The sequence below is a fragment of the Perca flavescens genome, chromosome 15 (genome assembly GCF_004354835.1).
Source record: "Perca flavescens isolate YP-PL-M2 chromosome 15, PFLA_1.0, whole genome shotgun sequence".
NCBI classification, from domain to species: domain Eukaryota; kingdom Metazoa; phylum Chordata; class Actinopteri; order Perciformes; family Percidae; genus Perca; species Perca flavescens.
Window position 1 is genome coordinate 8619725 of NC_041345.1, and position 23714 is coordinate 8643438.

A 23714-nucleotide genomic window follows, 5' to 3' on the forward strand; every position below is an offset into this window, starting at 1 on the left:
TAATGTTCATGGAATTCAATGAATGGTATTAATCGTGTTGTAAAGCATATGAAAGATGAGAATTTTTTTTTCCTGTTTTCATGTAACATCTGATAACTAAACATTGATATTAGGGCTGCCAAATGATAATTTTTTTTAATTGCTGAATTTCTATAGTTATTTGCATGTTTTATCACATGATTAAAATTCTATTATCTTGCATTTCAAAACTGTTTTTAAGTACATATTAACAATGGAAAGCAATTATTACCAGTTTATCTTTATTGGGAATCAAATGAATGCAAAGAAAGTTACTTTATGAACTTGACTTTAAGATTTGTATTTGTTTATTATTTATTTACTGTAAACAAAAGAAGAAAAAAGAAAAAGAAAAAGGGTACTAAACAACAGTCAGCAACTTGTTTATTGTTAAGGCCATGGTAAAAATGAAAGATTTAATTATAATGTAATAACTATAACAATAACATATTTGACCAGTAAAATGCTGTTGAAGGACAAAAACAACCACCAGATGGGAAAAGGGTATTTTACAATTACTGTGAATTCACCATGAGGCTACCTGTTTTGTGAACGCACCGTCTGTGTTGTTTAATTCCGACGGTAGCTGCTGCGCTGCAGAGCAGACTGTTACGTCCCGGTGTTGGAATCCTCTACAGTGAAATACAGTCACACTTTACACTGTTTAATGTTAGCTGTCAGCATTTTTACCGTGTTTAAGCTGCTAGCTAAATGTAGGCTAACGTTACCTGCTGTCAGGTGTAGTGTAAAGTCAGGCACCGACATGAAGCACCGAAATTTTTGTTCTTATTCGGTCTTGTTAGTACCGTTTAGGTCGGAACGTTTCGGTTCCCAACCCTACTTACCAGAGTTGACATAGTGTGCAGTAACTTCTAAATCATTTTGATTACTCACTGACGTCCAGTGATCACCGGTTGATGAGACAGCGTTTGCACTTTGGTTTCAGTAACAGGTCAGCGAGTAGCACTCTCCAAAATAGTGCTGTGCCTGAGTCCATTAGCATCAACCTGAGTCACGTTAACTGTCCTATGCTTAGCTCGTAGGTGGTAGCTCAAGGTGGTGCTTCAATGATATTTTAATTCGGCTTTACGCGACGTGCATGGCTTTCGACTTGTCTACGAGCTGTTCGGGAGTTTTGGAAAATAAAAAGCGCCATTCAGAATTGTGTTGCTGCTGTCTTTCTCCATCATGCCTGCAGCCTGCAGCAGGAGGATGTGTTACGAGGAAGTATGGCAGCTTGATGATGAGTAAAGGTGCGGCTGTGGTGTCAGAACAACAATGCTGCAGGGTCAAAATAGTAGCCTGTTAGGCACGACGTGAAGCCGAGTGAATAGAAAAAATAATTTAATGAATGGCGGCAAGCGATTAATGCGATTAAGAAAAATGAATGCGTTATGCTCGGCCCTTAATGGCAACGCGATTAACGCGTTAATGCTGACAGCCCTAATTAATACACAAAGTCATATTCATAAGTACAAACCATGCATGTTATAATGACATGGTGAGATGATAATAAATCAAGTTTGCTCATGTATGTTAAAACTTTTTATATATGTTATTGTGAATGATCTAATGTGCTGCCCATTACGCTCAAAGTGACTAATGAGAAACAGAGCATTCATTCCAAGATGAATCATAATAAAAAGAAAATGTGAATAAACTCTGTATGTTAATGTGTCAAATGTTATTTGTGTATTATTAGAATAAATATGGTTGTGGTGTTAACATTGTTAAACATTTTACTCAAATTAAAACATGTCAGACAAACATTAAAACAGCTGACTTGGAGGGTTGACTCTGACTCAGTTTCATTAAATATCTCCAGTCCAGATGTTTCCTCCCTGTGATGAAGAGTCGATGCAAAACTCAGATATCTTCACCTCTACTTATCTGAGTGCAGAGAGGAGGACAGAGAACAGTGGACACACAGTTTAACATGATGGACTATAGGACAGGACTGCTGCTGTTAACTCTCTGCTGGGCAGGTGAAGATTTTCACTGATCTTGATTTGAATTTGTCTTCAAAAACTTGCCTTCCTACAGGAAATTATTGTTTTCTTGTTTTTCTTGACAGGTGTTGATGGTCAGACTCTGACAGAATCTGAACCAGCGGTTAAAAGACCTGGAGAATCTCACAAATTGACCTGTACAGCATCTGGGTTTAGTTTAAGCAGCTATCACATGGCCTGGATCAGACAGGCTCCTGGAAAAGGACTGGAGTGGATTGCCTGGAATGATAACGGTGGTAGCAGCAAATACTACTCTCAGTCAGTCCAAGGCCGGTTTACCATCTCCAGAGACAACAGCAGAGAGCAGCTGTATCTGCAGATGAACAGTCTGAAGACTGAAGATTCTGCTGTTTATTATTGTGCTCGAGACCCACAGCGACTGGAGTTGGTTGAGCAGCTGTACAAAATCCTACAGTACTCATTCTTTCAGGCTGGTAGTGTACGAGTTTGAAATATTTTTTATAACATTTATATATTTTAATGATTATAATAATTGTTTTGTTGTTTTGAGGTTAAGTTGTTTTATATTCTGTAATCTAATTTTCACATATGTTTTATAATAAAAATAACAATCCTCCCTGCATTATACCGATTTTGGAAAACATGTTAAAAACACCAAAAATATCTCTTTTTGATAAAAGGTCCAAAGACAGCCCAACAATCTGGTTGCTGAAATTAAACTTCTACAAATACTTTACAGTTCTACAAATTAAGACACAATACACAATACATAATTACTGTTTAAGGGCCTTATGTTGTTGTGATTACAGCAACCATAAAAATGTAGTGACCTCAGTATTATTTTGCCAACCCACTCCTGAAATTCTTAATACATTTAATTTTATGCCACCATTAATCATATCTTATTTGTCAATGTTAAAGATGGACCAGGTCAGCACTTTTTTTGAAGGGCCACAAACATGATGAAGTAATGTTGAAGTAATTACAACACTACAGGTTTTCTGAATATATGTACACTGCTGTGACTGGTCAGTTCTTTAAAGAAGACATGAACATCATTAGTAAATCAGAAATCTTGATGATTCACATTCCTTAATTGATGCATTAATGAATGTATTGTTCCTGCATTAAGTCATGCATGAGATACTATTAATCCTTGTACATTACTGAAGTACTACTTTTTCATGCATGAAGTCATGCATGAATTCACGACAATTCATCTACCATAATTATAAAGTGTAACAGATAGAACAATACAAAACTAAAAGTGCTCTTGTCTCTGAATGTGATATTGTATCTAACATAGAATGACAAGCAACTATAATTAAAAAATGAACAATTAATAAATGATACAAACTATAACAGAGTGCTGGTTTAGGAGCCACTCCCTCCCCATTATGTCCTGATGCAAATCTTAAGTCTGTGCAGTGTACTTCTGTCCTGCTGACTGCTCTTGTACTTTGTGTGGAGCATCAGATGTCACATCTCCAGCCTCAGGATGATGAACACACTCACTCTTCTGCTGGTTGCTCTCTCTCTGCCCTGTGAGTTCTCCTGCTTCTTGCTGTGTTATCTTTTCTCAGACAACATGGACTGATGGTCAGGCAGTGACACCAGAACACTTTTCAGATGACTGTCTCACTTTCTTCTGTGGTTCTTCTCTCCTTTCACCTCATCAGGTTGTACAGGTCAGAGTATGGAGTCCATTCCTTCCAGTTCAGTAGTGAAAAAGCCTGGGGAGACTCTCAGTCTCTCCTGCAGGGGATCTGGCTTCACATTTAGCTGCTGTGATATGAACTGAATCAGACAACCTGCAGGAGAAGGACTGGAATGGATAGGGAGAGGCTTATCTGCTTCAAGTAGTAACACTTATGCCAGCAGTGTGCAGGGCCGTGTAGAAATCAGTAGAGATGACAGCAACAGCATGGTGTATCTGAGACTGTCCAACTTAAAGCCAGAGGACTCTGCTGTGTATTACTGTGCGAAACACACACTGGTTAAAGGAAGCAGAGAGGCTTGACAAAAACCTCAGACAATATATTTTCACAAATTCCTCCAGGTGGCAGTAGAAGATAATATGTCAGATTACACAAAGGAGAATATGACAGTGTCTCTAATTACCAGTTGCACCCACAAATACATGACCACAATGGAAGCAACAGCTGATGTTGTGGTTTGTGACTTCCTGTTTTGTGATGGTTAATAATGTTTTTGCTTTTGATTTTAAACAGCAGGTGTTGAGAATATATTTAGATATTTATGCATGATATATCCAGTATATGGATGGCTCACCAAATGCTACTGAGCAGAATAAATGAATACATCTAAGTGGAATTGAATAACTTGAAAATAATCTTCATCATTAAAAAAAATCATAAATTAACAATATTATGAAAGATACATAAATCATATTTTCCAGAGATATGTTGAGTTTCTGTTTGAGGAGGAGGAGTCAATGCAAATCTCTGACCTCTTCCATCTCTACATATGTGTTGCAGAGTGAAGGACAGACACTAAATCACTGACATACAAACTGTAGACTGGACAGAGACAACTGGCTTTAACAATGATCAGACCTGATTATTTGGTTGTTTTTCTCATCCTGTCATATAACTTGGAAGATAACAACAATAATTGTTTTTTCTGATAAACCTCATTCACAGAGTAAGCTTCAGTTCAACAGCATCACCACACTCAAAGAAACAGTCTCAATAACACTGTTTCATACAGACATGTTTTATTGCAGCTCCCCCAGATGTTGTTGAAGCAGACATTACATTTTCTGTTGATCTGAGTGTAAATATAAATATATTTGTTTTACATGTCTGACTTGTATTAGAAGATTTGTGAAGAATGAATACAAATAAATTTCCATTTGTGTTAACTTTGCTGTGATAATAATTACATTGTCTTTCAAAATCAGAATCAGAATACTTTATTGATCCACTCAGGGAAATTATTTAGTTGCAGTGTCAAAACACATGTTCATAACACAATTCCAAGCATTTACAACTTGTTGCAGGACAGTCCATCCTTCTTTTATAGCCTGTCAGTGTCCTTCTCTATGCAAAGTGAACTTCCTCACAGTCTGCTATAAAGACTTGATATCATGCTGTCAGTTGCAGCAGAAGAAGAGAAGCTCCCATCAGATCACCTTCAATAGCAACCATGTTCTCTGTAGCTCTGCTGCTGCTGCTGGCTGCTGGATCCTGTGAGTCTCACTGAGGCAGAGACACTGACAGTATGATCACAGCACACTGTTCACTGTTATTACACTGATTCAATACTCAACATGTTTTCCTCCACAGGTGTGAAGTGTGAACAGTTGACCCAGCCAGCCTCTGTGACTGTGCAGCCAGGTCAACGTCTGACCATCACCTGTCAGGTCTCTTATTCTGTTGGTAGCTACGCTACAGCTTGGATCAGACAGCCTGCAGGGAAAGGACTGGAGTGGATTGTAAGAGGAGGTGTTGGATACAACACATATTACAAAGATTCGCTGAAGAACAAGTTCAGTATCAGCTTTGACTCTTCCAGCAACACAGTGACTCTAAATGGACAGAATGTGCAGCCTGAAGACACTGCTGTGTATTACTGTGCCAGAGAGCCACAGTAACACAAACCATCAGTAGACCTGAACAAAAACCCCTCAGAGCCTGAACACTTGTAACATGAAGCCACCAGAGGAGGAGCCCTCAGACCACTAATGGTTTCAACACCAGCTCACTGTTACAGTAAAGAGAGAAACAGACACAAAACAAATGGTTCTTACAGTAATTCAATTTAACACAGTACAATTAACCAATATCAATACTCTGACAATGATGTATCACTGATTGTTATGTCAGCCACCAGAGGAGGAGCCCTCAGACCACTAATGGTTTCAACACCAGCTCACTGTTATAGTAAAGAGAGAAATAGATATTTAGCAATGAAAAAGTAAAAGTAATATAACTTTGCTTAGTATAATTTGTACAATAATATTAAATAAGTGAAGGTAATTTCCAAAAAGTGTGTTCTCTTTCTGACTCACAATATTTATACAAATTAATCTTCATCCCACATGAAATTAACTTAAATAATGGATTTTTTTTGTTTTGACTTAATAAATGTATATTTGTATATATGGATGTATACTGAAAATGGTATGACTCTTGAAGACTTTGTGAAAAACAGTATAACATAATGAACAACACTTCTTTTTTGTTTATTACTATTTAAATGTAGTTAATCACTTCAGGGGTAGTGTGAAAAGTCTCCACATGATGCAGACGGTGCTCAATACATACATAATGTGTTTGTCAGCCTATTGCGCAAAGTATACTGAAGGAATGTCTCACGTACAGTAAACATTCATTTTGCAGTTTCACCAAACAGTGACTGAGATCAATGTCAGATCCAGTTCCTCCCTGTGAGGAGGAGTCGATGCAAAACTCAGATATCTTCACCTCTACTTATCTGAGTGCAGAGAGGAGGACAGAGAACAGTGGACACACAGTTTAACATGATGGACTATAGGACAGGACTGCTGCTTTTAACTCTCTGCTGGGCAGGTGAAGATTTTCACTGATCTTGAATCGACATATTTTCATTTGTGCTTCGAACTTACAGTGATGCTTGACATGCTTTTATTTTTTGGTTTGACAGGTGTTGATGGTCAGACTCTGACAGAATCAGAGCCGGTGGTTAAAAGACCTGGAGAATCCCACAGATTGACCTGTACAGCCTCTGGATTAACAATTAGTGGCTACAGGATGGCCTGGGTTAGACAGGCTCCTGGAAAAGGACTGGAGTGGATTGCTACTATCGATGTTACTAGCATCTACTACTCTCAGTCAGTCCAAGGCCGGTTTATCATCTCCAGAGACAACAACAGACAGCAGCTGTATCTGCAGATGAACAGTCTGAAGACTGAAGATTCTGCTGTTTATTATTGTGCTCGACACCCACAGTGACTGGAGTTGGTTGAGCAGCTGTACAAAATCCTACAGTACTCATTCTTACCACAATTGCCTCATGAACAGTTACACCAAACACTTTTTATAACAATATACAGCATTTGTGTATTCAAATGGTTTTGCCAGTTGTATACGCTGCGAGTATTGTACTTCTTTCAGTTAGCAGGAGTTTGGAGTTGGGGTTAAAATAACTATGCACTGAGTACTGCATATTGATGAAAAATAAATGGATGTTCAAACTTTTCTACTTATTTTTCCTCTGCAATATAACAATTTTTTTTCTTAATATATTGTCAGACAGGTTTCAGTTACTAAGTGATTAATTTCCTCTGGATGCTCCAAGTTTATCTGTGGCTTCAAACAGTCACAATTTGAAAACAGAAACCTTTAAAAAGTCTAAAAAATAAATCCAGGTCTTCAACCAGCCACTGCAAAATAGCCTTGAATTTGACTTTAAAAGCAGATTGTAATGTAGGAGGAGCTAACTATAACCAAATTCTCACAGGGATCCAGTTGACATCATATTTAAAGAGGGATTCATGGATTGCAAAACAGAAGAACACGGTGAACATGGCTTACAGAAAGCTAACACTCTTGGTGGTTGCTGTGATTCTTTCGGCTGGTGCTGAAGGTCAGACTATAACAGAGTCTGAACCAACTGTTAGAAAACCTGGAGAATCCCACAGACTCACCTGCACAACATCTGGATTTAGCTTCAGTAGCTCAGTTTGGAACTGGATCAGACAGGCTCCTGGAAAAGGACTGGAGTGGATTGCTCTCGTACACACATCTAGTACTCCTATCTCTTACTCCCAGTCAGTCCAGGGGAGATTCACCATCTCCAGAGATGACTCCAGCAGTAAAGTCTATCTGCAGATGAACAGTCTGAAGACCGAGGACACAGCAGTGTATTACTGTGCCCGAGAGACACAGTGAGAGATGATAATAGGAGAGGCATACAAAAACTACTTCCTCTTTTTTCCACCACAACTGATAACATTAAATGAAATAGTATTTTTTTTAATTTTTTTTTACATGTAATGGATTAGGCTGCTGATCTTTGGTAATGTGTTTTCATTAACTATGATCAAAACTTCTACTAATATAATACACATTTTAAGGACATTAATAGAAACCTTAATTATTCACTAGCACCCCTCAAAAAAAATGTATATCAATATAAATGAACAATTCGATATAAATTAAACTTCGATATACATAAATGTCGATATAAATAAAACAATTCATAGAAAAAAATAAATGCATTATTTAAACTGGTTGAAATGTTTATTTTAATCCCAGGACTTTTAGTAAGTTATATATTACCAAACTTAATAAAATATATATAAACAGGTATGTTTTGTTTTGTAATGCATATTAATTTGTAATCAAGGCCTTGACAATTGGTGCAACAAAAAAGGACATTAAAAGATTAATAATCAGCTCCAGATATTTCTTAAATTCTTTGATAAAAAAAAACAGCAGAGTTTACCAAAAAAACAATGATAAGTTTATTCCAGAGTCCAAGCTGAACCACAGCAGCTTTTCTTAAGACACTGAGGTGTTTTTATTTGGTAAATAATAATAATCATAGTGAAACTATTCACAATACTCATTATAATCGTAATAATAATAGCACTAATTAAAGCTGAAAGCAGTGGAAGGGCCCTTTTTCTTTATAGCTCCAGACCAACCCACAATCACATGCCATATGTTTGAATCTATGCAAACTCAGAAATCTTCCTGGTGACCCAGTTATAAAGACTTCACATGAGACTGTCAGTGGAGGTTAAAGAGGATCAGAAGTTCACATCTCATCAGTTTCAACATAAACCATGTTCTCTGGAGCTCTGCTGCTGCTGTTGGCAGCTGGATGTGAGTCTCTCTGGATTTGTCAAAGTCAGCCGTTCTTCTTTTTCATGATAACTTGATCATTTATCACACAACATGTTTGTCTTTAACAGGTGTGAAGTGTGAACAGTTGACCCAGCCAGCCTCTGTGACTGTGCAGCCAGGTCAACGTCTGACCATCACCTGTCAGGTCTCTTATTCTCTTGATAGCTACTACACAGCTTGGATCAGACAGCCTGCAGGGAAAGGACTGGAGTGGATTAGTAGAGATACAAACGTCAAAGATTCACTGAAGAACAAGTTCAGTGTAAACTTGGACTCTTCCAGTAACACAGTGACTCTAAATGGACAGAATGTGCAGCCTGAAGACACTGCTGTGTATTACTGTGCCAGAGAGCCACAGTGACACAAACCATCAGTAGACCTGAACAAAAACCCCTCAGAGCCTGAACACTTGTAACATGAAGCCACCAGAGGAGGAGCCCTCAGACCACTAATGGTTTCAACACCAGCTCACTGTTACAGTAAAGAGAGAAACATCTCTTTAGATTTTTATAAATGGTTCTAAATTTAATTTAACAGCCACAGTTTTCATTATTTTAAATACCTTGAAATTACAATCAATGACACATCATTATATGTATAATCTTCAAGTTATGGAGTAAATTCAGCTCACAACTTCTTAAAGGTTGTGATCTAACTACAGTATAAATGAGTCCTCAAAGTCAGTTTCTCTTCCATAATATTATTTAAAAATGGAAATCATAACTGCATAAGTAACTAAATCACTGGTCTTTAGCCAACTCCAGTGTCATGTTAATTATTCAAACCAAAGAAAAAATTCTTTTTATTAACAAAGTGTGTTTGTCAGAGATTCCCCCTTCTCTTTGTGTGAGTGTATGTTTATGGAGTTCCCTGAATGGTAGAAGCATTTATTGTTACTGGTAGACGGAGGGAAAGTTGAGAATTTTTTTTTTTCATTGTCGATCTCATTTGAGTTCCACTGCAGGAGATATCAATATAGAAGAGACTTAGAGAAAGTTCATTTTCTCTCAATACAAGATGCATATAACACATTTTCATAGTGTATATACAGTATGTTTGTGTATTGTGATGCCTAAAAAAGATAGGGACATGTTTCCTGTTCAATGCAAAGTGATAGAAAATAACATCTGATAACTACATTTTAACAGCAGCTAGACATCTCTTCACAAATAGGATGACATTTCCCTTCTGGAATTTGGCCAATATGAAAGAAGCTCTGAACTGGTAAACCATGGGTTAAAGACTGTCAAGGTAGAACATTTTCTCTGCTGTTGTAGAGATACTCTACTTATGGAAATGTATCTGTGTGACATGTTCCCATTTTAAACCTGTAGAGGGAGGTCTATGCAAACTCTTCCTCTTTTATAAACCCACCATCAGCAACTTGTGCCAGAACACCGGGGCAGTTTAATATCTTTCTGAAACACTCAGATTAGAAGGCACTGAACTACAGTGTTGCTCACAGAATGGAAAATACCGTTATCTGGAGTTTATTTTTTGTAGTTACTATTCATGGTGAGAAAATCAATTCTGAAATACTTCCTTAGTGAATGTCCATGGATTAGCAAGTCTGTTATATGATGATCACTTTTTTTTTTAAATCAATTTACAGGAGTTTGGAGTGAGATCAAACATGACCAGTCTCCCTCTGAGGTGAAAAGACCTGGAGAGACAGTGAAGATGTCATGTATCATATCTGGTTATAGCATGACAAGCTACTATATTCACTGGATACGACAGAGACCAGGAGAAGCTCTGGAGTGGATTGGGATGATGAATGCAGGTAGAAACTCTGCTAGCTATGCCAGCTCCTTTCAAAGCCGTTTCATCATGACTGAAGATGTTCCCAGCAGCACTCAGTACCTCGAGGTCCAGAGCCTGACAGCAGCAGATTCTGCTGTTTACTTCTGTGCTCGAGATGACACAGTGACTGAAGACAGTGGAGCAGCTGCACAAAAACCTCCACAGACAACAAACAACAATGTGATCTAAAGTATCTGGGTTTTTTACCACCTAAGCACTTTGATATATCCACATTAGATTTCCATAATATTTTACTGTACGAGTACATATTTCTTTTCATCATGATGTGACATACCTCACAGTAATTGACAGAGTTCCTTCAACAGTCAAAGCATTATCTAATGTAAAACTAAATTGCAAAAGTAATATTCATAGGTAAAAGCCATGATGTTATAATGGTATTAAATGGTGAAATGACAATAAAGTATTTTAAACAGAGCCTTGAAAACAAGACTAATTATGATTCAACAAGTTTGAATTAACCTTGTATGTTACTGTAATGTGTCAGATCTCATTTGTGTATTAATATAATAACTGTGGTTGTGGTGTTCATATTAATGAACATTTTACACAAATTATAAAATGTCAGACAAAGGTCAAAACAGCTGACTTGGAGGGTTGTAAGTTTCATTAAATATCTCCAGTCCAGATGTTTCCTCCCTGTGAGGAGGAGTCGATGCAAAACTCAGATATCTTCATCTCTACTTATCTGAGTGCAGAGAGGAGGACAGAGAACAGTGGACACACAGTTTAACATGATGGACTATAGGACAGGGCTGCTGCTTTTAACTCTCTGCTGGGCAGGTGAAGATTTTCACTGATCTTAATTTAACATAGCTTTTATTGTTGTCATCATCTTATTTCACTTGGTGTTTTTTATCCTCTTGACAGGTGTTGATGGTCAGACTCTGACAGAATCTGAACCAGCGATTAAAAGACCTGGAGAATCTCACAGATTGACCTGTACAACATCTGGATTGTCATTCAGCAGCTTCTAATGAACTGGGTCAGACAGGCTCCTGGAAAAGGACTGGAGTGGATTGCTTACATAAGCACATCTAGTACTCCTATCTATTACTCCCAGTCAGTCCAGGGGAGATTCACCATCTCCAGAGATGACTCCAGCAGTAAACTCTATCTGCAGATGAACAGTCTGAAGACCGAGGACACAGCAGTGTATTACTGTGCCAGAAGAGACACAGTGAGAGATGATAATAGGAGAGTCATACAAAAACTACTTCCTCCTTTTTTTCACCACCACTGACATTCAGCTGTCTCATTATCACCTTTTTACCATACTGCTGATAAGTTCTCTGTATTATTGTGGTGAAACTGTGTCCACATGTCTTCACAAGTACCTGCATGAAGATCATACAAAAATAAACATTTTGGTAACATTTAAACAATAAAAGTTTTTTACATTATTTTCAGAATGTACACACGTTTTTTATTTTTATGAAAATAATTTTCCTATACAGAACCAAATCCACACAAAATCCTGAAATTAACAATTTGTATAGCCATGAAAAGGAAGTGAAGATATTTAACAAATCAAAACATTGTTGCCACTTTTGCAGGTCCTACAACATCAGCTTTAGGACCAGCAGGATGATTGACAGCTTCTTCCCACAAGCAGTACAAATAATCAATGGAGTGTGTCCCCTCCCCTCACACAGTCACTCACTACATCCAACCCCCCCAACACCTTGACAGCCAGTCACCTGTCAAGTTGATGACACTGACATTCACCTTATGATGAATGTCTGAATGTTAGATTTTAGCTCTATTTTAGATATGAGTGTTTTTTTACTTGTAAGTATTTATTCCTGATTTTATGACTGATAAGAAACAACTTTTCGTTTCTTCTGTGAATGCAAGTAGGCCTACTCAGTGAAATGACAGATACAGTGATACTTGATACTTTTTTTTCGTCTGTTTTAAATATCCTCTGACTTGATAGATTGTTTTAATTTGTCTGTTCATAGATCTTAGCAACAACTTGTCCCATTATGAAAGCAGCTGTATCTACAGATGAACATTCTGAAGACTGAAGATTCTGCTGTTTATTATTGTTCTCGATGGCCACAGTGACACAGGAAGGAGGAACGCTGTACAACAATTCAACAAGTCAAAAGTTTGCTTTCTGCTTTTCACATTCATAAAACATTTTAAAAAACAGTTCAAAATCATGAACACATTCAGAGAAACAAAGTCTCAATAAGACTGCTTCATTCAGACAGTGTTATTGCAGCTCTGGTGTTCTCTCATATTCAGTTGAGCCTGGGAACATGAACTATTCTGTTAATCTTAATGCAAATGTCAATGTTTTCATCTAACTCTTATGACTTGACTATGAATATTTGCTTTCCCGTGTCCAAACACAATTTGAAGATTAACTTGTGACAAGACAATGCACCCTTCTTTTATAGCCTGTCAGTGTCCTTCTCTATGCAAAGTGAACTTCCTCACAGTCTGCTATAAAGACTTGATATCATGCTGTCAGTTGCAGCAGAAGAAGAGAAGCTCCCATCAGATCACCTTCAACATCAACATGTTCTCTGTAGCTCTGATACTGCTGCTGGCTGCTGGATCCTGTGAGGAGCTTTCAGTGGATTCACTCTAATACACACATTAGAAACCCTGAATAGTCAGATGAATGATGGAGATAATGTTGATTTGTGTTTCCACAGGTGTGAACAGTATTGATCTCATCCAGACAGACTCAATGGTTGTGCAGCCTGGACAGTCTCTGACCATCAGCTGTCAGGTCTCTGGTTATTCTTTGACTGATAACAGCTATGCAACAGGTTGGATCAGACAGAGTGAAGGAAAACCAATGGACTGGATTTCCCATCGGTGGGGTGGAGGAGGCTTTTACCAAAATAATGCTCTGAAGAACAAGTTCCTTTACCACACACTCACGTCTACTAGCTCGGTGACATTAACAGGACAGAATCTGCAGCCTGAGGACACAGCTGTGTATTACTGTGTGCGTGTAAGCTACACAGTGATACAAACCACCAACAGACCTGCACAAATACCCAGCAACCAGCATGTGACTCAAACACAAATTTACATGAGATTGCTTTGAATAAAAGCGTCAAATGTAATGTAATCACTAATTCTTGAGTTGAACTTATCATGTACCATGCAAACGGCCTTTATTGATGGTTAAATGATAGAAAAGTAACACTTTATAATAAGGGAATGGATATGTTTTTTTTTTATGTGACCCGTCACGTAAAAAATATTCTCAAGTAGTAAGTTAGAAAAAGTAAAATTCATAAATATCCTACTTGGGTGAGCATTGTTCTCAGGCATTACTGTTTAAGTGCCTTATGTTGTTGTGAATACAGCAACCATAAAAATGCATCCGCAGTATACTGTATTTTGTGTCAATATAGTGAACTCAGTATTATTTTGCCAACAAACTACTTAAATTCTTAATACATTTAATTTTATGCCACCATTAATCATATCTTATTTGTCAATGTTAAAGATGGACCAGGTCAACACTTTATTTGAAGGGCCACAAACATGATGAAGTAATGGATGATGCATTTTTATTTAACCATGATTACAACACTACAGGTTTTCTGAATATAAGTACACTGCTGTGACTGGTCAGTTCTTTTGAAGAAGACATGAACATCATCAATAAATTAGAAATCTTGATGATTCAAATACCTTAATTGATGCATTAATTAACATTTTGTTCCTGCATTAAAGGTATAGTGGAGGATTTTCTTTTTCCGGGTGGATCATCAAGAATATTGGTCCTCCTAGTTGTCAATCATTCTGTTGATATGTTTACGTAAGGCCGTCGTACGTGCACGTCCCTAGCTTTCAGGTGTATATGTGTGGTGAGCTTGAGCTACGGTTTCAGCCATTCATTGAAGCATTGAAGCTTTTGGGAGAATATTTCACACGCTGGCGTGCGCTAAAAGCACAGGTTGGGCTTCCCACTGATGCCTCAGTCGTGAAGTTTCTACTCCACAGGTAAAGTTTGGCATGCTATTTGGAGAAATCCATTTAAAATCACTGCTAGTAAAAGTTGATGTAAGCTATGATTAGTGATGCTAGCCCTGGCACAAGTCATGCACCGCGCACACACAGTAAACATCTCAATTTGTGAAAAAGTGCAAATCTTCTTTTGGAAAGTAGGCTTGTATGAGCCATGCCGACAGCAACTTGTAAACAGTGCACTCTCGTGCACACGTTTAATAGGCGTTCCCTCTCGGGAATGTTGCGCATGTGTATTTTTTCAAAAAGTACAGAGGGCGGTTCTTTCCTAAAATTTGGGAAAATCCTCCACTATACCTTTTAAGTCATGCATGAGATACTATTAATCCTTGTACATTACTGAAGTACTACTTTTTCATGCATGAAGTCATGCATGAATTCACGACAATTCATGTACCATAATTATAAAGTGTAACAGATAGAACAATACAAAACAAAAAGTGCTCTTGTCTCTGAATGTGATATTGTATCTAACATAGAATGACAAGCAACTATAATTAAAAAAGTAACAAATAATAAATGATACAAACTATAACAGAGTGCTGGTTTAGGAGCCACTCCCTCCCCATTATGTCCTGATGCAAATCTTGAGTCTGTGCAGTGTACTTCTGTCCTGCTGACTGCTCTTGTACTTTGTGTGGAGCATCAGATGTCACATCTCCAGCCTCAGGATGATGAACACACTCACTCTTCTGCTGGTTGCTCTCTCTCTGCCCTGTGAGTTCTCCTGCTTCTTGCTGTGTTATCTTTTCTCAGACATCATGGACTGATGGTCAGTCAGTGACACCAGAACACTTTCCAGATGACTGTCTGACTTTCTTCTGTGGTTCTTCTCTCCTTTCATCTCATCAGGTTGTACAGGTCAGAGTATGGAGTCCATTCCTTCCAGTTCAGTAGTGAAAAAGCCTGGGGAGACTCTCAGTCTCTCCTGCAGGGGATCTGGCTTCACATTTAGCTGCTGTGTTATGAGCTGGATCAACCTGCAGGAAAAGGACTAGAATGGATAGGGCTTATTTACAGCAATGCTAGTGGAACACATTATGCCAGCAGTGTGCAAGGACGAGTAGAGGTCACCAGAGATAACAGCAACAGCATGGTGTATCTGAGACTGTCCAACTTAAAGCCAGAGGACTCTGCTGTGTATTACTGTGCCAGAGAAACACACTGGTTAAAGGAAGCAGAGAGGCTTGACAAAAACCTCATACAAATTATTTTCCCAAGAACCTCCAGGTGGCAGTAGAAGATAAGACGTCAGATGACTCTAAGGAGAATATGACAGTGTCTCTAATCACACACACAAATACATGACCACAATGGAAGCAACAGCTGATGTTGTGGTTTGTGACTTCCTGTTTTGTGACGGTTAATAATGTTTATGCTTTTGATTTTGAACAGCAGGTGTTGAGAATATATTTTGATATTTAAGTATTATATATCCAGTATATGGATGGCCCACCAAATGCTGCTGAGCAGAATAAATAAAGACATCTAAGTAGAGTATAAAAAACAGTTTGGTTAAATAACCTGAAAATAATCGTCATCATTAAAACAAATCATAAATTAACAATATTATGAAAGATACATAAATAATATTTTTCTAGAGATGTGTTGAGTTTCTGTTTGAGGAGGAGGAGTCAATGCAAATCTCTGACCTCTTCCATCTCTACATATGTGTTGCAGAGTGAAGGACAGACACTAAATCACTGACATACACACTGTAGACTGGACAGAGACAACTGGCTTTAACAATGATCAGACCTGATTATTTGGTTGTTTTTCCCATCCTGTCATTTAACTGGGCAGGTAAGAACAATAGATGTTTTTATGATAAACCTCATTCACAGAGTAAGCTTCAGTTCAACATCATTACCACACTCAGAGAAACAGTCTCAATAACACTAGCTAAGTTTCCATCCACTTGTCAATGGAATTATCTGAAGTTCGGTAAAACAAACTCATGTGAATAAAGCTGCTGAAAGTGTGTTTCCATCCAACAGCTTTAAAGCGAATAAAAACCTCTGCGTAATGACGTCACATGATCTTTTGCGATTAAATTGGTATATCAAATTGAATTTGAGACATTTTAAGGTGTTTCCATTCATTTTCGCACTGAATTGCACAACATTCAAGCAAACATTTGAGAACAAAGCTTTGCTAGACAAAAGTAATTGTTGTTGTTAATATTAGAAGCCAAGGAAGCTACGATTGGCCTTTGGCCGAGGATCTGATCCAGCTCATCAAAAAGGTGGAACTTGCCTTTTATTTTCCCTCCAGCATCGCATGTATCGCTGTTTGAGCGCCTTCCATTTACTCCAGAGGATGTCCCACGGCTTGTCGTAACCTTTGTTGGTCATTTCCTTCACGAGTTCCTGATAAATCATGGCATTTCTTAGATTTTTTCTATCTAAAATAGCCTTTATATTTTGCTCGTAAATTAAATTCAAAAAGTCTCTTGTCTCCTCGTTCGTACACTTACATCTGTCTTTGTTGACACCTGTCGTGTGCAAACAGAGCGGAAATACTGGGTGGAAATTAACTAAAACTTCTTCTTCTTCTTCTTCGTTTTGTGGCAGGTTGAAACCATAACATGACCTAAAACTTAATCGCAATTCATTAATTTATTCGTCAAATAAAGTTTCCATCAGTGTTTATCGCATAAGCCGTATATCGATCAAGAGAAAATCCGATGAGACCGAACGTATTTCTTTTGAGTCGATATTCATGAAATTCAATCGAATTTTACTGTTTCCATAAGGCATTTATCATTTGATATCACTTAATTTGGATAAAAAAGTCTGGATGGAAACATAGCTACTGTTTCATACAGACATGTTTGTTTTATTGCAGCTCCCCGAGATGTTGTTGAAGCAGACATTAAATATTTTGTTACAAAAAATTGAGTGTAAATGTAAATCTGTTAGTTTTACATGTCTGACTTGTATTAGAAGTTCATTTTATTATCAATTAATACAAATAAATTTCAATTTGTGTTAACGTTGCCGTGATAATAATTACATTGTCTTTCAGAATCAGAATACTTTATTGATCCACTCAGGGAAATTATTTAGTTGCAGTGTCAAAATACATGTTCATAACACAATTCCAAGCATTGACAACTTGTGACAGGACAGTCCATCCTTCTTTTATAGCCTGTCAGTGTCCTTCTCTATGCAAAGTGAACTTCCTCACAGTCTGCTATAAAGACTTGATATCATGCTGTCAGTTGCAGCAGAAGAAGAGAAGCTCCCATCAGATCACCTTCAATAGCAACCATGTTCTCTGTAGCTCTGCTGCTGCTGCTGGCTGCTGGATCCTGTGAGTCTCACTGAGGCAGAGACACTGACAGTATGATCACAGCACACTGTTCACTGTTATTACACTGATTCAATACTCAACATGTTCTCCTCCACAGGTGTGAAGTGTGAACAGTTGACCCAGCCAGCCTCTGTGACTGTGCAGCCAGGTCAACGTCTGACCATCACCTGTCAGGTCTCTTATTCTGTTAGTAGCTACGCTACAGCTTGGATCAGACAGCCTGCAGGGAAAGGACTGGAGTGGATTTTACGTGGCTGTGTTGGATGCACCACATACTACAAAGATTCACTGAAGAACAAGTTCAGTATTAACTTTGACTCTTCCAGCAACACAGTGACTCTAAATGGACAGAATGTGCAGCCTGAAGACACTGCTGTGTATTACTGTGCCAGAGAGCCACAGTAACACAAACCATCAGTAGACCTGAACAAAAACTCCTCAGAGCCTGAACACTTGTAACATGAAGCCACCAGAGGAGGAGCCCTCAGACCACTAATGGTTTCAACACCAGCTCACTGTTACAGTAAAGAGAGAAATAGATATTTAGCAATGAAAAAGTAAAAGTAATATAACTTTGCTTAGTATAATTTGTACAATAATATTAAATAAGTGAAGGTAATTTCCAAAAAGTGTGTTCTCTTTCTGACTCACAATATTTATACAAATTAATCTTCATCCCACATGAAATTAACTTAAATAATGGATTTTTTTTTTGACTTAATGGATGTATATTTGTATATATGGATGTATACTGAAAATGGTATGACTCTTGAAGACTTTTTGAAAAACAGTATAACATAATTAACAACGCTTCTTTTTTAAATGTAGTTAATCACTTCAGGGGTAGTGTGAAAAGTCTCCACATGATGCAGACGGTGCTCAATACATATATAATGTGTTTGTCAGCCTATTGCGCAAAGTATACTGAAGGAATGTCTCATCTACAGTAAACATTAATTTTGCAGTTTCACCAAACAGTGACTGAGATCAAAGTCAGATCCAGTTCCTCCCTGTGAGGAGGAGTCGATGCAAAACTCAGATATCTTCACCTCTACTTATCTGAGTGCAGAGAGGAGGACAGAGAACAGTGGACACACAGTTTAACATGATGGACTATAGGAAGGACTGCTGCTTTTAACTCTCTGCTGGGCAGGTGAAGATTTTCACTGATCTTGAATCGACATATTTTCATTTGTGCTTCGAACTTACAGTGATGCTTGACATGCTTTTATTTTTTGGTTTGACAGGTGTTGATGGTCAGACTCTGACAGAATCAGAGCCGGTGGTTAAAAGACCTGGAGAATCCCACAGATTGACCTGTACAGCCTCTGGATTAAGAATCAGCGGCTACTGGATGGCCTGGATCAGACAGGCTCCTGGAAAAGGACTGGAGTGGGTTGCTACTATTGTTGTTACTAGCACCTACTACTCTCAGTCAGTCCAAGGCCGGTTTACCATCTCCAGAGACAACAGCAGAGAGCAGCTGTATCTGCAGATGAACAGTCTGAAGACTGAAGATTCTGCTGTTTATTATTGTGCTCGACACCCACAGTGACTGGAGTTGGTTGAGCAGCTGTACAAAAATCCTACATTATTATTTCAGGCTGATGAAGCCAAATAATGAAGATGATATATGAATGTAATATTTACATTGTATATTTATATTTAATATATACGTTTTTTCCCCTAAATTTTATATTATATGTAATGTTTAGATAATAAATTACCCTTTTTCTCTTCATTATATAACGTCTTGCTTTCCTGAGAAATATTATTACTCAACATTAAACACACAAAAACACAATAAAGATCACTTGTTGGTAAAAGATCACAACGATCTGGTTGCTTAAATTAAATTACAACTCCTGCAGTAAGAAACATTTCTTGTCTTTCCTGCATGATATTTGATATATGATTTTATTTCTGACATAACCACACACATATGAAGTAAAATATGTTGTTTATTACAGAAGAGTAACTTAGTAAATGGATGAACTACAATAGTTTTCATCTTTATTAAAGGATTTAGTTTTTTTCATTTTGTCATGTTTCAGTTCCTGAGCAGCTGTTTTCATCTAAAACGCTCCAAGTTTCTCTGTATGTCTGTTTCTTTAAACATCTGCAAACACTGAAACCATTAAAAGTCTTTTATTAAAAACTGCAAAATATTATACTATTCACATGATTGTGGCTGCTGTCAATGTATTTATGTTTGCAGAATATATTCAGTAACCAAATATATGAAAGAAATAAATGCAGGTAGCAGCTACTACACAGCTTGGATCAGACAGCATGCAGGGAAAGGACTGGAGTGATTGTACATGGTGGTGTTGCATCCACCAAACTACAAAGATTCACTGAAGAACAAGTTCAGTATCGAATTAAGACTCTCCCAGTGACTCATCAGTAGACCTGAACAAAAACCCCTCAGAGCCTGAACACTTGTAACATGAAGCCACCAGAGGAGGAGCCCTCAGACCACTAATGGTTTCAACACCAGCTCACTGTTACAGTAACAATCTAAAATGTTTTTGTCAGAGAACCAATTTCCACAATTCCACCACTACCCCTAGTCTTGTCAAGAGAACCATCTGGAAGGGCTTTGAAACTGAACTTGCCTTTCAAAACTCTTTTCTTTATCCATTTCTGCTCAAGGGTTGTTTCTGCTAGCCACCCACAACATTACTGTACATCACTTCCTGGTTTCCCAAAACTAAGGAGCGTCCCGAGGCCCAAATCACCAAACGCGTGTTAATCCTACATCAAAAACAACTAACTTTGTTAAAAGTGTTAAAGTATTATGGTGTTAATTTTGACAGCCCTAGTTTAAATATTTGGAGGTTTCAATCACTGATACATCATTGTCTGTACTCCCACAAGACAGACTGAATTAGACTTTTAGAAATAGTTTGACATAAATTGACCTTATTTAAGCGATTATGTATGAATGCAGCTGAATATCCTTCAAAAGTTGAATTTTGTGCTCTGAATCTTGCTAGATTAAAAATCGATGTATGGTCTAATAATATTGTACATAAGCTTTATTCACATGAAAAACAGCAATTTGATCAAAAATAACTTTAGGAGACATGTGATGTTGTTTACCTATCTCAAGCTGACAAGGTGATTTACCTACTACATGAACTGAAAGCAATTTTTTGAGAAAAAATATTATTAATAACTTTTATTTATGAACAGTAACATTATTCCATTATTTGTACTTTGCATTGGACAAAAGTGAGAGTAAATAAACACATTCAAATGTTACAAAGTGATTTAGAGTAAAAATAAATAAAAATAAAGGATTAGAGTAACATCAGGTTAAAAATGTGAAACAAAGTCAAAATGGTAAGAGATACGGTGAGATGATTTGTGAAAACACAAAATACAGTTAGGAGAAAGCCGAAAAAGATAGCTTGACAAGCCAGACCCACATCAAGATGTTGGGTCTGGGAACTCACCATTGATGGAGCTCGATCCGAGGGGCGGGATAAACGGTTGTCTTTCAAATTCCCTCTGCACGCAATAGGATAGAGCTACAACCAGGCAGAGCAACAAAGAAGGTAGCGAAGCTAGTTGATAGATTAAACTTTAAACTTTTGCCATATCCGGTCGGCAAAACTCCAAACACATCTTCCTTTTTTAAGAATGATTTCTGTGCCGTTCTTTGTTCTTTTCTCAAAGAAAAGCTTAACTCCAAGTCTTCCAGAAGACCGCTGGTCCCAGCAGCAGCAGCCATAAGCCCGCCCAACGACTCTATACACAATGTGATTGGCCTGACCAGATTTTGGTTTTTCCAGCTCGCAAGTCAACGGAGAGTGCCTAGACCCCCCTGGCTGCAAAATAAATTTGCTGCCGCTAGGGTGACAGTATTTAATATTATAGTTTAGAGTGAATTTACTTGTATTGTGTATGGATATATTTCATATAAAAAAGATTATTAATGTTTGAAGATAAAATAATAATATAGTCATCAAGGAATTATTGTTGTGTATTAACAAATAAAAGTCTAGAAAATAAGTTGAGACAATATTGATAGTTTAATGTAGTAAAGATATCTGTACCTAGATATGAAGAAATCAAAAATGACACACATATTTTCACTCTGCAGATATAATAACACTGAACAAACTCTTCTATTGACTCCAGTTAGACCAACATTGATGCTTCATATGTTTGATTTTATGCAAACTCAGTGACCTTCCTTGTTTCTCAGCTATAAAAACATCACATCAGGCTGTCAGTGGAGTTCACAGCACGTCAGTTTCAACATAAACCATGTTCTCTGGAGCTCTGCTGCTGCTGTTGGCAGCTGGATGTGAGTCTCTCTGGATTTGTTAAAGTCAACAGTTCTTCTTTTGCAGTATAACTTGATCATTTGTTACAAAACATTTTCGTTTTTAACAGGTGTGAAGTGTGAACAGTTGACCCAGCCAGCCTCTGTGACTGTGCAGCCAGGTCAACGTCTGACCATCACCTGTCAGGTCTCTTATTCTCTTAGTAGCTACTACACAGCTTGGATCAGACAGCCTGCAGGGAAAGGACTGGAGTGGATTGGATGGAAATATACTGGAGATTCACGCTACAAAGATTCACTGAAGAACAAGTTCAGTATCGACTTAGAGACTTCCAGCAAGACAGTGACTCTAAATGGACAGAATGTGCAGCCTGAAGACACTGCTGTGTATTACTGTGCCAGAGAGCCACAGTAACACAAACCATCAGTAGACCTGAACAAAAACCCCTCAGAGCCTGAACACTTGTAACATGAAGCCACCAGAGGAGGAGCCCTCAGACCACTAATGGTTTCAACACCAGCACACAGCCTGCACTCTTGCTTGACTTTAAATACTTTGAGGTTTCAATCACTGATCATTGTCTCTTCTTCCACAACAAAAACTGAATTACATGTTTACATTGTTAAATGCACACAACTGAAACATGTTGGATGTCAGAGTTTTCCTGGAACAAATGCATGAAACCCTGTTCTTATTATCAGGAAAAGGAGACATAAGATTTGTCGATCTCAAACCAATCATACAAGGTGATTTAATAAAGTAAAAAACATTTTTCTAATGATAATAATCTTGATACCTTCTATATATAAACAGTAACACTATTACATTATTTGTAATTATTTGTTACATTTACCAAAAACATCTGCCAAGTAAATAAATGTGTTCAAATATTACAGAGTGAATAACAGTAAAACATGGATAATAATGACATTACGTCAAAAATGTAAGTAGAATCTGAATTCTAAGATACAGTAAGATTATTCTTACCGTAAGAATAACAGAAATTACGTTAAGGAGAAAGCTGTAACATGAAAATATTTTTTGAGGAGAGATTGAACAAAAAACACTGTTCAATCAAAAAGGAGGAGTCAATGCAAAACTCAGATATCTTCCACCTCTACTTATCTGAGTGCAGAGAGGAGGACAGAGAACAGTGGACACACAGTTTAACATGATGGACTATAGGACAGGACTGCTGCTGTTAACTCTCTGCTGGGCAGGTGAAGATTTTCACTGATGTTGATTTGACATTCCCATTTGTATTACTGATATATTTCACATGAAGATGTTCTCTGATCTTTGTACCAAGGTAATGCATGACATGTTTATCATTTTTGGTTTGACAGGTGTTGATGGTCAGACTCTGACCGAATCTGAACCAGCAATTAAAAGACCTGGAGAATCCCACAAATTGACCTGTACAACATCTGGAT

General features: G+C 37.7%; 1 pseudogene and 8 gene segments (V, D, J or C); all 9 read left to right on the top strand.

Annotated features, from left to right (window-relative positions):
• Nucleotides 1-1877: 1877 nt before the first annotated feature.
• Nucleotides 1878-2478, top strand: LOC114569345 (Ig heavy chain V region 914-like). The segment is given in 2 exon segments: nt 1878-2003; nt 2093-2478. Coding segments are annotated over 2 exon segments (435 nt in total).
• A 2618-nt stretch (nt 2479-5096) lies between these two features.
• Nucleotides 5097-5641, top strand: LOC114569162 (immunoglobulin heavy variable 3-23-like). The segment is given in 2 exon segments: nt 5097-5199; nt 5297-5641. Coding segments are annotated over 2 exon segments (351 nt in total).
• Nucleotides 5642-6398: 757 nt separating this feature from the next.
• LOC114569156 (immunoglobulin heavy variable 3-30-3-like) lies at nt 6399-6962 on the top strand. The segment is given in 2 exon segments: nt 6399-6541; nt 6636-6962. Coding segments are annotated over 2 exon segments (357 nt in total).
• Nucleotides 6963-7516: 554 nt separating this feature from the next.
• On the top strand, nt 7517-7882 carry LOC114569346 (immunoglobulin heavy variable 3-21-like). The segment is given in 1 exon segment: nt 7517-7882. A coding segment is annotated over 1 exon segment (366 nt).
• Nucleotides 7883-8736: 854 nt separating this feature from the next.
• On the top strand, nt 8737-9203 carry LOC114569347 (Ig heavy chain V region 5A-like). The segment is given in 2 exon segments: nt 8737-8821; nt 8911-9203. Coding segments are annotated over 2 exon segments (333 nt in total).
• A 2155-nt stretch (nt 9204-11358) lies between these two features.
• LOC114569349 (immunoglobulin heavy variable 3-48-like) lies at nt 11359-12378 on the top strand (annotated as a pseudogene).
• Nucleotides 12379-13196: 818 nt separating this feature from the next.
• Nucleotides 13197-15666, top strand: LOC114569350 (Ig heavy chain V region MC101-like). The segment is given in 4 exon segments: nt 13197-13239; nt 13336-13640; nt 15425-15440; nt 15521-15666. Coding segments are annotated over 4 exon segments (510 nt in total).
• Nucleotides 15667-17880: 2214 nt separating this feature from the next.
• On the top strand, nt 17881-19237 carry LOC114569352 (immunoglobulin heavy variable 3-23-like). The segment is given in 3 exon segments: nt 17881-17983; nt 18081-18378; nt 19231-19237. Coding segments are annotated over 3 exon segments (348 nt in total).
• A 2956-nt stretch (nt 19238-22193) lies between these two features.
• On the top strand, nt 22194-22791 carry LOC114569177 (immunoglobulin heavy variable 4-59-like). The segment is given in 2 exon segments: nt 22194-22301; nt 22391-22791. Coding segments are annotated over 2 exon segments (345 nt in total).
• Nucleotides 22792-23714: the final 923 nt, after the last annotated feature.